Source organism: Telmatherina bonti (genome assembly GCF_933228915.1).
Source record: "Telmatherina bonti genome assembly, chromosome: 8".
NCBI classification, from domain to species: Eukaryota; Metazoa; Chordata; class Actinopteri; order Atheriniformes; family Telmatherinidae; genus Telmatherina; species Telmatherina bonti.
Genome location: NC_136626.1, coordinates 10,768,501 through 10,782,571, shown reverse-complemented (window position 1 = coordinate 10,782,571; position 14,071 = coordinate 10,768,501). Strand labels below are relative to the sequence as shown.

The following is a 14,071-nucleotide window of genomic DNA, read 5'->3' as shown; positions in this document are numbered from 1 at the left end:
CTCAACAGAAGGAAAGAAAGTTTTTAGATTTTATCAGTGTTTTAGCAGATTTAACAGCAGTTAAACCCTAAAACACGTGACTCTCTGAGCTTAACCAGAGCTTGTAGATACTGTTGGATCATTCTTTAGATTGCCAAGGCCTTTAAACGTCACACCGAACCTTTCACGGCTCCAACACAACGGTTCAAAGCCTTTTGGGAATGCTTTGAGTGTTGGAGTTCACAACTTGTGTACATGTGTGTTTTTTCTTTAGGCCAGAAGGTGTTTTTGGCTGCAGGTCAACAGGTGAGGCAGGAAGTATGCAGCTGTGCCATCATCAGGAATGAGCTCCAAGAACTCTGCAGGAGACGTCTCCATAGCGACAACAACCAGTGTCTCTGTTGACATGGAAATCAGTTAAATTACAGAGGGGAAAAAAAACAACTACTACTCCAACTACACTTTATTTCTATTTAAACTATATTATATATGTTTATTACATACATCACATAAGGAAACACATTCTTTTTATTATTTTGCCCTTATTTATCATTCAGTTCCTGATATTAGTGATAACTATAGTCGTGATTTCATGCCCAAGCTGGTACCAAATCTGCAAAACCTGTTCAGTAACTTTCTGAGCAGAGTAAAGGAAACATCAAATTAACAGTGAATTAAAGAAATGAAAACTCCCCTTCAGTTTCAAAAGCAGTCTACCTTTAAGAGCACCCAGCAGGATGCTGTTGTCTGAGGCTGATCTTGTTCGGTTGCAAAGCTCAGGAAGCAGTTTCTGCCACCAGAGTGCCTGTGAAGGAAAACAAATCTAGTCAAATGGGAACCATGGTTATGAAAATCAAACTGAAAACAGAGTTAGAACATCAAGCAAGGTCAGCGCAGTTATCACATGCAGTACGAGGCCTGTTTTTAGTACAAACCATGTGTTTGTCTTGTAACTGGTGGTTGGCATAGGCGATGATGGCCTGAGGACATCTGTCCAGCAGTCGCTCAATGCTGCTGGAGTACTGCCCTCTTCTGGTGACACAGAGGAGGTGCAGACTGAAGCCCCACAAGGTTTCCTCTGACAGTTGCTCCAAAAGAGGCACGACTGAGCCGAGCAAAAGAGAAGGACCGCATAGCAGAGCCTGCAGACAAACACAGACACCGTCGACGACTTTTTTAAAAGACCACCTGGTAAATACTTCTTGACAAAACTACTTCTGGTCAGTTCTCAGTTTACCAAGACCCTCATGCTTTGAAAAATTGCCGCCTTTTACTATTTACACTTTGTTTCTTCTATTGATCTTTATAAAAACAAACAAATGGGAGAAAAAAAAGAGAAAAGGATGCAAGACAAAGAATTTGCCAAAATTAAGGGAGTTTAAACATGAGAAAATCTAAAAAAGCTCTGTCATGTGGCTTTAATGTTTGCAATTTGTTTTCCTTTTTCAATTTTATGAATGTATTCTTAGTTGTGCACAAATGGCACCATGCATAAGAAAAAGTCTGTGGAACAATGCTCATTTTATTATTTTCTAATAATGTAAGAATAACACAAGATATATAAGAAGACATAAGAATAGAAGTATATACACAGGCTCATCACTACTAAAGCAAATACTAACACGTTAAAATAATGATGAATATTCATGTCTATTTGCACTTTGTTCAAATCAAGTATTACATTGGGATTTTTATTTTTTTGGCTTAGAAAGGCGTCTCTTCGAGAGAAATAACCAGGAAATACTTAAGTGGCAGCTATGATAAGAGCTGATTAAATTCTTAAAATGGTAAGAAAAAGGCTGCCAACACTTCCTTCATCATCTCTGTTAGAACAAAGATCACCAGGCAGTGATCATTTACAAAAGGAGAGCTCATGCTATCCCACAGGACTGGGAATGCTGAAGATTCATGTAAATAATTTATAAGCAAGGAGGAAGGGTTTTTAAAGTGCCATCATATTCCACTTCCATTGTTTATCCAGCTCTACTTAAATTTGGCTTGAATTTAAAAGTTTAAAACTCTATAATGTTACTAAATTGCTTGTTTTGTGGCTGGATAATAGTTTTATTTTTTGAGTCTACTGGTACTTTACATGAAAACCTCAGCAAAACAATATGACTATAGAAATATAGAGATGATGACGTCTGCAAAGTCCTACAGCTTTACTGTCTGTATTATTCGCCATTATGCTGTAATTATCTCTGGTTACCGAAGCACCTGCATGGCTTAACTCACACGTCTCATAGTGGTTTTAATGGTTTGTTACGCATCTATTTAGTACAAATAACATTTGTCAGGTAGGTGGTCTTCTCACTGTTAAGTGAAACAACTTGAGTAAAAATGAAGCACCTGAAGTTTGTGCAGCGCCTCCTGGTGTTGGGAGCTGGCGGTGCTGGCTGGATTGAGAACGGTGAGCCACGGGTACAGAGCACCGTAATGAGAGCACGAGTTGATCTGAGGGGGGGGGGGAAACATACACAATTCAAGATCAGTAGAAATGTGTCAAATAAACTGATAAGTAACATTTATGGCTATATTTATTTATAGTTTAATTTATTATCATTAAAAGTTCTAGCAAACAAATACAACCAGACAGCTGTACCAGATCGTCTGAGCTCTTCAGCGACTTGCGTTTAGGAGCAGCTGCAGAGTTTGTCAAGCGGTCGATGTAAACTGACGCCACCCGGAAGAGGAGCTCCTGAATGACAGCGTCCTGCGATGAAGCCATGAGCATCGCCTCCCAGAAATCCACCTGTAAGCTGTTCTCACAGCCCAGTTCCTACAAACAAACACACACACACACTCACTGCTACTGCTTGCATGCAGAATTCATCCCATTCATTTTACTATTAGCCTTAAAGCTGCACGTTTCCAGATACGAGAGACACACCTGGAATATGTGGTCAGCCTGTTCCAGCTGAACTTTGTTGTTCTCATGAAGAGCCACCATGGCAGCCACCAGCAGTCCAGGGTGGGAGTTTGCCAACTGCCGGGCCAGCGCTGTGGGACGGACCTGCGTATGCTGGCCGCCTCCTCCACCACCATGCAGCAACAACCTCGGCTCCTCGATGAACCCATACACCAGCAGCATCTGAACACACCCCAACAGCAGTTAATACTATGTGGAGTTTTTGCAGCCAAATCAACCAAATTTTAATCCCTTCAACACCTTCTTTAAACAAATACAAACAAAATCTTAACCTCAGCGTGTCGCTCCATCAGTTCCGTGAACTTCGGCAGGTTGTCCAGACGCAGCATCATGGTTGCCATGGTGATTGTTAGGGGTACTGACACTTCGGCTGTGTCTTCCATATGCTGCAATATCTGTAGCGTTCGGGCAGGATTGACGTTTATCATGCAAGGGCTGGCACAAACGCTGATTATCATCGAAGGTTCTGATTGGCTGAAAATGTCAACGACCTCATCAGCTGCTTCCTGCAAAACCAGTATGATTGACAGGTTCATTTTAGGTTCCTTTGTTGTACAAGTGATTTCATTTTTAGCATGAGGTAGTACAACAAGACAAAACACGTCTGTTCAATTGATGGTCCATCCATCCATCCACCCATCCATCCTCCAATTCAGGGTAATGAGGAATTAAAAACTAGTTCATTAAATATATATTAACATACATTTTGGAAACACTTTATAAAATAGTTAGACTGTTTCTTAAATTCAATTTACATTAAAGTATCTAACATATCTAAGAAGAGAAAGTTATTTCATGTACCTGACTGAGGCTGTGGTCTACCTCCTCTAACAGATAATGTTTCAGGTAAAACAGGAAGCCAGGACCATAATGAGGGCTGCTGGGAAGCGGCCGGTTTCTGGACATGACCTCAGTGACTGACAGACCAGACATCCTGTAGTATGGCAAAGCCAGGTGGCAGTCCTTCTGACTCCCTCTGTCAGAGCAGGAAAAGACAGATACTATGCATAAGTAATTACTAGATTGCAGCTCCAAATAGACTTGAAATAGAAACATGTACAACAGAAGAAACAGTGTGTCAGTTCCACAATTTCAAGTTAGAAAACATTAATGCTACACATTAAATGAGAAACAAAACAAAGAAACTCTAAAGACTAAAACACAAAAAAATCAATCTTTTAATCTAATTTAATACTCTGCTCTTGTTGTGAATCTGCGCTTCATTCTTATCTGCAATAAAATAACTCGATCTATGCCACATTCAGCCTTTAAAGTTATTTATGTCACTTCAGTGTATCTGTGCAATCAGTGATGTGATTATGGTTTTTATGCTAAGATGGAGATTTATTCTGCAACAAGCCTGCAGGTATGTTTGCGTTACCTGCTGAAACAATCTCCCAGCTGGGCACAATTCTGTCTGAGAGCCACCTCCAGCTCTTGTCTGTCAGTCGGTGCCTCTCCACCTGAGCGAGTCAGCACGGATGCTGCAGCGTTGCTTCCACCGCTCTGTTGCTGCTCTGATGTTTGCAGCAGGGAGGCACGAAGGAGGAGATGAGCTTCGCTGAGGAGGTGTCGAAGACTCTGGGCCTGTGGGTTGGTCTCTGCGTAGCGCTGGCTGTATTCAACCTGACCAACCGGGACACAAAAAAAAACCAAAACAACAAGGTATAGATTGATTGAAATAAAGTAAACTCCCAAAGAGACCAGAAATATGTCTCATCGGTTCATTTCTGAACACACACACACACACGTCGATAAATATATTATCAAAAAGTGAGTTGGTCTGTGTAATGGCCATTTAAATGTGTGAGTGTTACCATCTCGTGGTAGAGAGTGAGGGGTGACACCGTGTCAACAACATAGAGGTTCCATCCATGCCCGGCTGAACTGGTTTCTTTGGGGGAAGATATCGTCCACTTCCTGTTACTGAGGTTAAACATTAAAAATAGAGGCAACATGAGAACAATCAATCAGAAAACTCAGCAAAGTCCCTAGCAACAGGCCTGTGATTTTACAGTTTTACTAACAGCAGAGTGAATCGCTTGTTTGGACATTATATCGGTTCCTTTACGTTACTTTATATTTTCTAGTTTTCAAACTATTGAAGAAAGCAGCACAATTACTGAGAAATGAACAATGCTAAACAACAATATTGCATGCAATTTTTTAAACTTAACTTATTTCACAACATCCTTGCTTGGAGCTTTTTGCTTAAAGATGCACTCATTTTCACCAGGTGGAGGGTAGTGAGTAGGCGGTGGGTGTGGAGTTCTGCTAACAAGCTATACTGTCATGAATGTGGTTTGATATTGTTTTGCTTGGAGCTTTTTGCTTAAAGATGCACTCATTTTCACCAGGTGGAGGGTAGTGAGTAGGCGGTGGGTGTGGAGTTCTGCTAACAAGCTAACAAGACCTTCTTTGAGGAAAATAAAACAAAAACAAAAAAGAACCCCAACAAATAATCCTAATCTGCATGACAACATGTCCTGCACTAAATGTTGTATACATATAATTTAGTATTAAGGTGCTTCAATAAATCTACAAATTAGCAAAACCTTCATTTCTTCTGCTGCCTTTTAAAGAATGGACTGATAGTAAAAAAAAACAAAAAAAAACAATTGATGCTCCTTCTGTGTTTACAGGAAGATTAATTACTTAGGAATACTAAAAACAGCTACAAGTTATTCTGAGAAACAAAAGAAAAGCTATTGGCCATGTAGTACTGAAGTATAGTACTACTCTGTCTTTACCTTTTGACAGAATTTGGTTGATTCTTACATTACATTTAGCTTTGATTGATATTTAATTGCATTCTTTTTCTATAAAGATACAAATTACTAATAACATAATCAAAGTACCCACAAACAGTAAACATTACTTATACCATGGTCAGTGACAGTTTTTTAATGCCAACTGGCTGCATTATTTTTGTATATACAGACACAAAGTTCAGTGATATCACTGATATATGCACTGTTCTATCACTCTGTTACAAGCGTCACAATTGCAATGCGTTCATCATCTGGTCCAGATCAACGGTCTTTTGACAGATGAATGAGAGAAACTCGCTGTTGCTTGACAACGTTTTTTTCAGTATAAAATGTAAATGGAGGTCAACATTAAATAGATCCGAAACTTTAACATATTTAGCAAGTTTTTTTTTAAAAGAAATAAACATTTATTCTTAAATGTTTACTGTGTGGAACCATGGTATGAGCAGAATAAACAACTCGGATCCGTACATTACATGGTTTTAATGCACTCCGTTGTGCGTTGTGGTGTTCTAGACTCCGTGTCGTGCATTAAAACTGTGTAATGCATGGCTCCTTGTTTAATCCTTACATAAAAGAGAAAGTTTCCATCTTAAAAAAGAAAAAAAACAAATAAAACACATGCATTAGAGACCACTTAGCCAGAGGGAAGCTGTTCATGGTTACCATGAGAACATCACTATAAAACATCCTGAGAAGAACAATCTCTGGGACATCATGCCAAACCATGAAAAATTAATGGCGTTATGCAAACATGAAATAACATTTTACATTGTTAGACAAACAGTTAGGGGTCTATGAGTGAACAGGTTGATGTGGGACCAAGGAAAACCAGGACTTCTGGTGCTCGTGTGATTGGAGTTTAAAGCCTTGGATTGGTGCTCATGTTTGGCCACAAAATACAAGGTACCAGCAAGGCAAAGTACTGATTTAATGTTTTGGAAAAATACGGGTAAATTTACATAATTTATTCATTAGAAATTACGGCAAAAAATATCAAATACGTGTTTTTGTTTTGGAGCGATTAGAAACCCAAGAACCTGTTGGATGAAATCCAGTTCAGTGAACTGGTAAAATCCAAAACAAACCTTTTTATTATTGTCCACACATGATTAGTTTGTAAGCAAAAATGTGCACACACACACACATGCCGCAGACACACACATACATACACACACACATACAGAGGGCAGTTAGGCAGGTTATGGGTATCTGGCTTCGGGATCTAAAACAGGAAGTGTTGTCTCTTTCAAGTCAACCTGCAACATGACACAATACAGATTAAAAATCTATAAAAAAAAAAAAAAAAACAATAAATAAAGACTTTAGTTTCTGCATGTTATCATGTGGTCTCTAACCTTCTGGACAAGAGGAAAAAGTAAATGAAAAAACTGTCATACAGTAAAATCAGAGGAAGATTTGGCTCTTCCATGTAAATGAGAACTTTAAGATGATTTTTTGGACATAGCATTAGCATAGTACTTTAACATGGCTTTCTACATAATCTATATTCACAAGTAATGTGTACGCCTAAAATTAATTCAGTTATCACAATTCCTAAAAACAGGGTTGGGCCGAGGGTCTCAAGTGAGAGAAAAAAGGCCTAAAATAATAACTTGTGCAATATTTTCAGTGTCAATACAGTTGCAGTGAATTGATTTAAACAACAATTCAAACTGTTTTTTTTTTTTTTTTTTTTACAACTTCATTGTAACTTTTCAAAACCAATCATATTGTCTAGACTACAAAAGATCAAACAAAAGGTTTTGGTTGATTATCATCCTTTAAAATGAGGATTATAAAGGTGTCTGTGCTGCAGCTTGACCTGAAAGTGACAAAGTTTTGGTTGGGGTTTGGTTTTTCTTACAGAAAGGGGCGCGACAGAAGGTTCTCCAGAGCTGGTGTGGTTGTGGGATCGATTCCCATCGCAAGGAAAAAACCAGTCAGCGTGTTGTTTTCTTTCAACTCACTAAAATAGCAACACACACACATACAGTAAAGAGATTCGTAACATTTCTGTGCACACACACACACACACACACACACACACACACACACACACACACACACACACACACACACACACACACACACACACACACACACACACACACACACACACACACACACACACACACACACATCACCAGCGCTGCAAACCACTCTTCAGATTATTCTGGTATATGCGGGCAAAAATGCAGACATGTCTAACAAGGCTTTAAAAATAAAAGTTGGCTGAGGATCTTTTTACGAAGTGTGTGTGACTTACAAGCCCCTGCGCGGTGTGCTGCGTTCAGTTTCTTCTGGCGTTTCTGTGTCAGCGGCAGAGAGCAGGATGACATGGTGGCCGTAGGCGCACACTGACCGCAAACCAATAAATAGCTGCATTCTGAGCGCACACACCTCCATGTTGCAGGGCGGGCACGCCTTTGAAAACACAAAGATGATTGATGTCCAGCTATAAACTGAAACAGAAATCTATTCAGCTGCACCAATTTAGAATTGTACATCTGACACAAAAACATAGAATATATATAGAAAACCTGATAAGTAAACTTTTTATTCCAGAAATCGTAGCTATTAGAGCAGGTTCTTACCTTTATCGTTGTGTCAATGTAAGGGTCTTCAATCCTGGCTGCTACTGCTGCACAACGTACTGTGAAACACTGCAACGCACCCCTGACAGACACACAAAAAATTAAATCACACATCCATAATTCATCTTAAAAGCTACATTTTAATCATACAACCTGGTGATGAATTGGATATAAGGTCAAATGAAAGCTCAAAGCAGACATACTTTGTTATAACGTGCAGCAGGTGATCCATGAGCACTGCTTCCAGCACTTTTTCTGGATACTGATAGGTTGAGAGGAGCTCCACTTCACCCTTCAGGCTGTACAGGTAACCGGTGGTGGGTAGAGAGAAGAAGCAGAACACACAGGTGGGTTCATCCTGAGACACTGATTGGTTACCTGCAGAGAGAGACGTGATGATGTTAGACAGTGTGACCGAGGTGAACTGATTATTTAAAATTTTGGTTCTGCAGCACTACAAATCAATCTGCACAATTGACTTACCGGTGAACATGGAGTACAGCTGCAGGGAGTGAAGATGCATCTCCTCCACGCTGCAGCCTTGGAAGAACTCTGGTGAAAAACGTCTATGAGGAAGTTACACACATCAGAAGTCAGAAATATTTTTACTATAAAAGACGTAAACGACCAACACAAGTTCACCTAAAAAGAACGTAAAACAGTGTGTATTGTCCCCTGTCCTCCAGCCCGGTCTGTTCGATGCTCACTGGGATGTCACAGTCTTTAGCTCGATGGCCAAGCAGCTCCTGGTGTCTCGGAACGAGCAGAAAGTCGCTCTGGTCTTCTAGAAAATCTGCTGCACAAACAAACAAACAAACAAACAAACACACAAACAAACAAAACACACACACACACACACACACACACACACACACACACACACACACACACACACACACACACACACACACACACACACACAGCACATTTAGGCAAAACTTGAGCTTAGGACTCCAAACTTCCTTGACAATGCCATCCATCTCTGCAGCCCTGCAGAGCAAACATGACACTGTGTGTCTGATGTAGTTGTGTGTGTTTATACCGGTCTTGTTTGTGTCTGATGATGGGTCCACAGTTACAGGCAGAGAAGTCGCTTCCAGTTTTAGAACCAGAACTTCCAGCTCTCCCTGCACTGCCACATATCCTCCACAGAGTGCAACCTGAGAGGTGAGTAAGGCTGCAGTCATTTCAGTGTTGGCAATACTGCAATAACATGAACGATGAATACAAGCAAGTGTGAGTCTTTCCTTGTTAAAAGTTATCAATAATTTGTGTTTTATTCCTCAAGGAAATGTTATCAAGGGAGTATCATAGACTAAAATATAAAGATGGGACACTCAATGTCCCATAGTGGAGTCCTGTAACCTGCAATACTACAAATGACCACTAGGTGGTGGCTCCCTAAACATCTCTGACGATAGACTCATTCATTCATCATTCATTATCCTAACCACTTAGTCCAATGAATAGACAGCTGGGATATGCTCCAGCTCCCCCGCAACCCTAATATAAACTGATGTAAACTAAAAGCCCATTACATTGTTTGTTTTCAAACTTCACTTTCTTTCCTTGCTTGTAATCTGGAGGTGTGAGTAACAAAGTATTCTGAATGATGTCTTGAGTCCTAAAATTCACCCGAAAGAGGGAGGATTGTAAAACAGGAGGCTTGCTAGAGGTCTCATAAGCAAGGATTTGTCAGTATAATGTAATGTTTTGTTTTTGGCACAACAGAACTCTGAAAGTAGGGAGGGAGAGGGGGTTCTTAATGCTACACTCTAAATCCAATTAAAAGTAAAGCTACTCCAGCACAAATCTATTTAAAGCTAATCTGACAGAAATCGATCATGCTGTTGCGTCACACATCCTTAGTTGACATTTTCATATTTCAGTCTGAAGCAAAGATACTTCACATTCACTCCAACTCCTCTGGCTGCATCTGTAGTGGGACGGTCTAAAATCCAAATGCAAAGACCAGGTTTGGAGACTGCGGAAGTTTTCCATAAATGTTTTGAAAAGAGGAGACGTAGAAGTGAAACTTTGAGCTGTACCTCTTTAGGAGACATTTTAGAGAGATGCAGGATGACGGATCGTTCAAAATCCAGGACAGAAAGATTCGGATTTGAACCTGAAGTCTGACCTGAAAGCAAAAACACAAAGTCGGCTGAGGAAGATGGACCTTTTTTTTCCCCTCTAATCACAGCCACTTTTATATGATCTGCAAATGAACATGATGTTACATGTGTTAGTCTGTGTACATGCCAAATCACATTATGAAGACAATTAAAATAAAAAGTTCATTTTTAGGCAAGCTCCTCTATCTTTCATCTCTTCTTCTTGGGAATGAAACAGCTAAACAGCCGTACAACGCATAGGAACTAAATGGGTGCCAGCCAGCTGATGTGCTCACATATTCACACTCATGTGCTACTTTTGTTGAGTTACCTTGACTCTGACTGCTGCTCTGCGTCGTGTTGGGCCAGGGACCCTGAACGTTCTGCTGACCCTGATTTGTTCAGGAGACAGACACATTAAAACACTAAAGCAACATCAATATCATTATTATCACCAGTAAAAACATTCAGTCTCCTAAATTTGAGTCAGATTAACAATGACGACAACTTTTCCAAGCAGCTGGATTCTTACAAGGTTCTGCTGGTTCTGTCTCCTCAAAGTAAACAGAACTAAAGTGTTCTCGCATCCGACCAGAAGGTCTCCTGATATCGAGCAGCACGCCATGGCAACAGGACGCTCTGCCAGAGGGATCTCAATGATCTCCATCTGCACTCCGCCCCACACGGATGCCCCTCGCAGCAAGTGGCCCAGCAAACGCACTCCAACTCTGGCCTTCTCTTCCGCCTGAACACAGAGCGGGAAATCGCTCATCAGAACGCACCGACACAGAATATGATCCACTCTGGTGGAGAAGACACTATCTATCCATCCATTCATTGAACCACTTGGTCCAATTCAGGGTCGCAGGAAGCTGGAGCCTTTCCCAGCAAACACTGGGCCAGACGCAGGTACATCCTGGACAGGTCGCCAGTCCAAGCTGTTAAACAAGCTGGTAAAAAAGAGCTTTGGGCATACATTTAAGAATAGGCCTCACTTCACTTGTCTTACTTTATTCTAACACATGTCTAACTTTATTCTAACATAAAAAACTAATAAATTAATAAATAAAAGTGCACGATCTTGGAAGAAAAATAGTTATTCCTTTTAGAGTATTTTGACAATAAATAACCAAAACAATTTCCCACTCTGGAAATGAGGTAATAAAAAGAAACTTTTTTGGGAACAAGCTTTTCTTTGCTAGCTGCCATGTTGATGTTTTTATGCGGTTCTGTGGGAAACCAGCGTCACTATGATCTACAGAAGCTCAAAGGGTGCTGGCAGGACAAAAACAAAATCTCGATTTTCAGAAAAATATATCTTCATACACAATTCTAATTAATCGATTAATCATCCAGCCCTAAATCACATGTAATCTTTTTTTATTATTAAAGGGTATTTTATCTATACCACAAATGCTTTATGATGCATCTATTCTAATAGCCAGCGATAAAAGGCTTTATCATCATGGTTTAGTCAGGTTCATACTAAAACCGTTACAGCTTCAAGACCTTGTCAGAGAAACAACACAAACAGGAAGTTGGTATTTCTGTATGATGTGAGATGCATCAAACTTATAAGTTGAATGAGACCACTGTGGGAATGCAATGGCTTGTTTATTTATTTTACTGGAGTCCCATTAAAAGAAGCTCAAACAGACCCAAAGTGGATCCAGGAAATGCTCCAAATGCTGTTTTATGTTTGATGCATATTTCATAATGTACAAAAATGAATAAATATGTTTTTCTTTTTTTTTTTTTTTTTTTAAAGCAATGCATATATTCCATCTTTATAACAAAGTGAAATATAGTTAGAAAGCTTTGGTTGGTGTGTACCTGGTAGCGCCAGTTGGTGTAGGCTCTCAGATAGGTGGCACTGTTCTTTTCTTCAATGGTTACCAGGTAGTCTCCTGCAAAAAAGAAAAAAAACAATACAAAGTCATGAAATTAAAATTCCTTCTTGTTGTGTTTTTCTCTTCATCTGGTGTGTAGAAAACAGAAAACATGTTGCTGCTTCGAAAGAGGAAGGAGCAAAAACCATGTCTCTGGTTTCTGTGTAAAAAAATAAATAAATTAAAAAAAAAAGAGAATAAATGTTTAAACCTATGTTGCTGTGCCGGATGCTCCTCACAGTGCCCATGGTGGCAAATCGACAGATGAGAGGGCAGCCCTCCTTCTCCAAACTGTACGCGTCCACCTTTGTTTGATTCAGCATGAGGCAACAAAACATAATGTGCAAACATTTAACTTCAAGCAACACCAACGCAAAAAACTGCAAATCTGATAATGGTGTAAAAATGCATATTGTAGAGTTACCTTGCATCCTCCAGTTGCCACCACGAACAGAGCTCCACCTCCACAGCAGACCAGCCCCGGTTCCTGCTCCACCTGAGCCACATTCATATTGCAAGGAGTTAAGAGCTGCAGAGGTGATATTACACAATGAAACACAGCATGTAGGGTTTAATGTCCCAGCTGGGCTCCACTTACCTGCACAATCTGTTGTGAGGTGAAAGGATGGCAGTTGTAGACGTGCACCATGGTTGCAAATTAAACTAATGACTGCAGGTTTATCTTCTTCCAACTCTTCCTGTTTGACTTATTTCTGGGAGCTTTCACCCATCAGGGCAGGGGCGCCACCAGGAAAATTTGGGCCCTATGAAAGACAATGGCATAGATCCTACCACTTGATCGCATCATTTAGATTTTTGTTTTTGCTTCAATTGCTTCAAGCTGATTAAAAAAAAAAAAAGCTTTTCATGGGAATAATAAAGACCGAGGGCTGTGTTTAACCCTTTATAGGGCAAGTGACTATTTTTTGATCACTTTGTTTTCTTTTATATTCAGCATGAAACTTTTTTTGTGTGTGTGTTAATGTAACAACATAATGGAGATCTTGGTTCATACCAGAATTCTAGGGTAAAATTTCTAATTTGAAGGTATTTCATTGGGTGCCCTATAAAACGTTTAAATCACAGTGCATACATCTGACTAGGTTATTTTAATGTAAATGGTTTATCAGTTTAGATTACTGCCATATGTTATTACAACCTTTGAAAGAAGTATTTATAATTTTTAATGAAAGTTTAATGATTTTCTTATTTAGTTTGTACATGTTTTTGGGCCCCCATCAAGTCCTGGGGCCCTTACAATCTTTTAAACTTTAACCCCCCATATGGCGCCTCTGCATCAGGGATACATATGGCTGATGCTGTATATACAAAGGGGAAAAAAAAGAAAGAAAAAAAATCCATCCAAAAATGATTAAAAAAAAAAAACAAAAAACTTTGGAGTGTGTAAGCTGTGATGCTAAAAGTCACGAGAACACAATAATGAAACATTTCTAAAAACTTGTGTTTTTCTAGAAAGTTCTTTGCAAGGAACACAAAATAGAAACTCGGTGCAAACATGAGTAAAATTTGCTCCCATCCTCTTAACTTACAGCATATGTTGTGTCTTCGGCAGACATGCAGGAGCTGGAACAGGACAGCAGTTGTTCCGTGTAGGTTTGCACTAATCGATATCACATGCCGCAGTCTTGTGAGCAGCAGCAGCAGCTCGTGGCTGTTTCACCTCTAATCAGATAAATTTACTCACATTCTTCTTTTGTGACTCAGATTTAACTGAGTAAAAGGATCGGTAGGTTTAAAGGAGTACTTACAGCGAAGCCAAATCTTTAGCTTCTTC

The 14,071-nt window shown here is 39.7% G+C and overlaps 1 protein-coding gene across 1 annotated transcript; it reads right to left on the bottom strand.

Annotated features, from left to right (window-relative positions):
• Positions 1–226: 226 nt before the first annotated feature.
• Positions 227–12,977, bottom strand: hps3 (HPS3 biogenesis of lysosomal organelles complex 2 subunit 1). The gene is made up of 24 exons (XM_079245187.1): positions 12,875–12,977; positions 12,701–12,772; positions 12,488–12,581; positions 12,221–12,294; positions 10,920–11,132; positions 10,719–10,779; positions 10,325–10,413; positions 9,319–9,436; positions 8,919–9,072; positions 8,760–8,842; positions 8,480–8,654; positions 8,277–8,358; positions 7,949–8,106; positions 7,547–7,648; positions 4,726–4,834; positions 4,290–4,534; positions 3,710–3,884; positions 3,181–3,414; positions 2,870–3,070; positions 2,582–2,758; positions 2,329–2,433; positions 915–1,121; positions 697–784; positions 227–377 (listed from the first exon to the last, which is right to left on the bottom strand). The coding sequence occupies exons 1-24, from the start codon at positions 12,923–12,925 to the stop codon at positions 250–252; spliced, it is 3,195 nt and encodes a 1,064-aa protein (XP_079101313.1). The 5' UTR covers positions 12,926–12,977; the 3' UTR covers positions 227–249.
• Between the last annotated feature and the right edge of the window lie 1,094 nt (positions 12,978–14,071).

Excerpts from the sequence above, each read along its gene's own strand:
- hps3 (XM_079245187.1), bottom strand. The coding sequence starts at position 12,925 with ATGGTGCACGTCTACAACTGCCATCCTTTCACCTCACAACAGATTGTG. Across the intron at positions 12,295-12,487 it reads CATCCGGCACAGCAACATAG|GAGACTACCTGGTAACCATT; the intron begins GTTTAAACATTT and ends TCTTTTTTGCAG. Across the intron at positions 7,649-7,948 it reads AGCACACCGCGCAGGGGCTT|TGAGTTGAAAGAAAACAACA; the intron begins GTAAGTCACACA and ends TTGCTATTTTAG.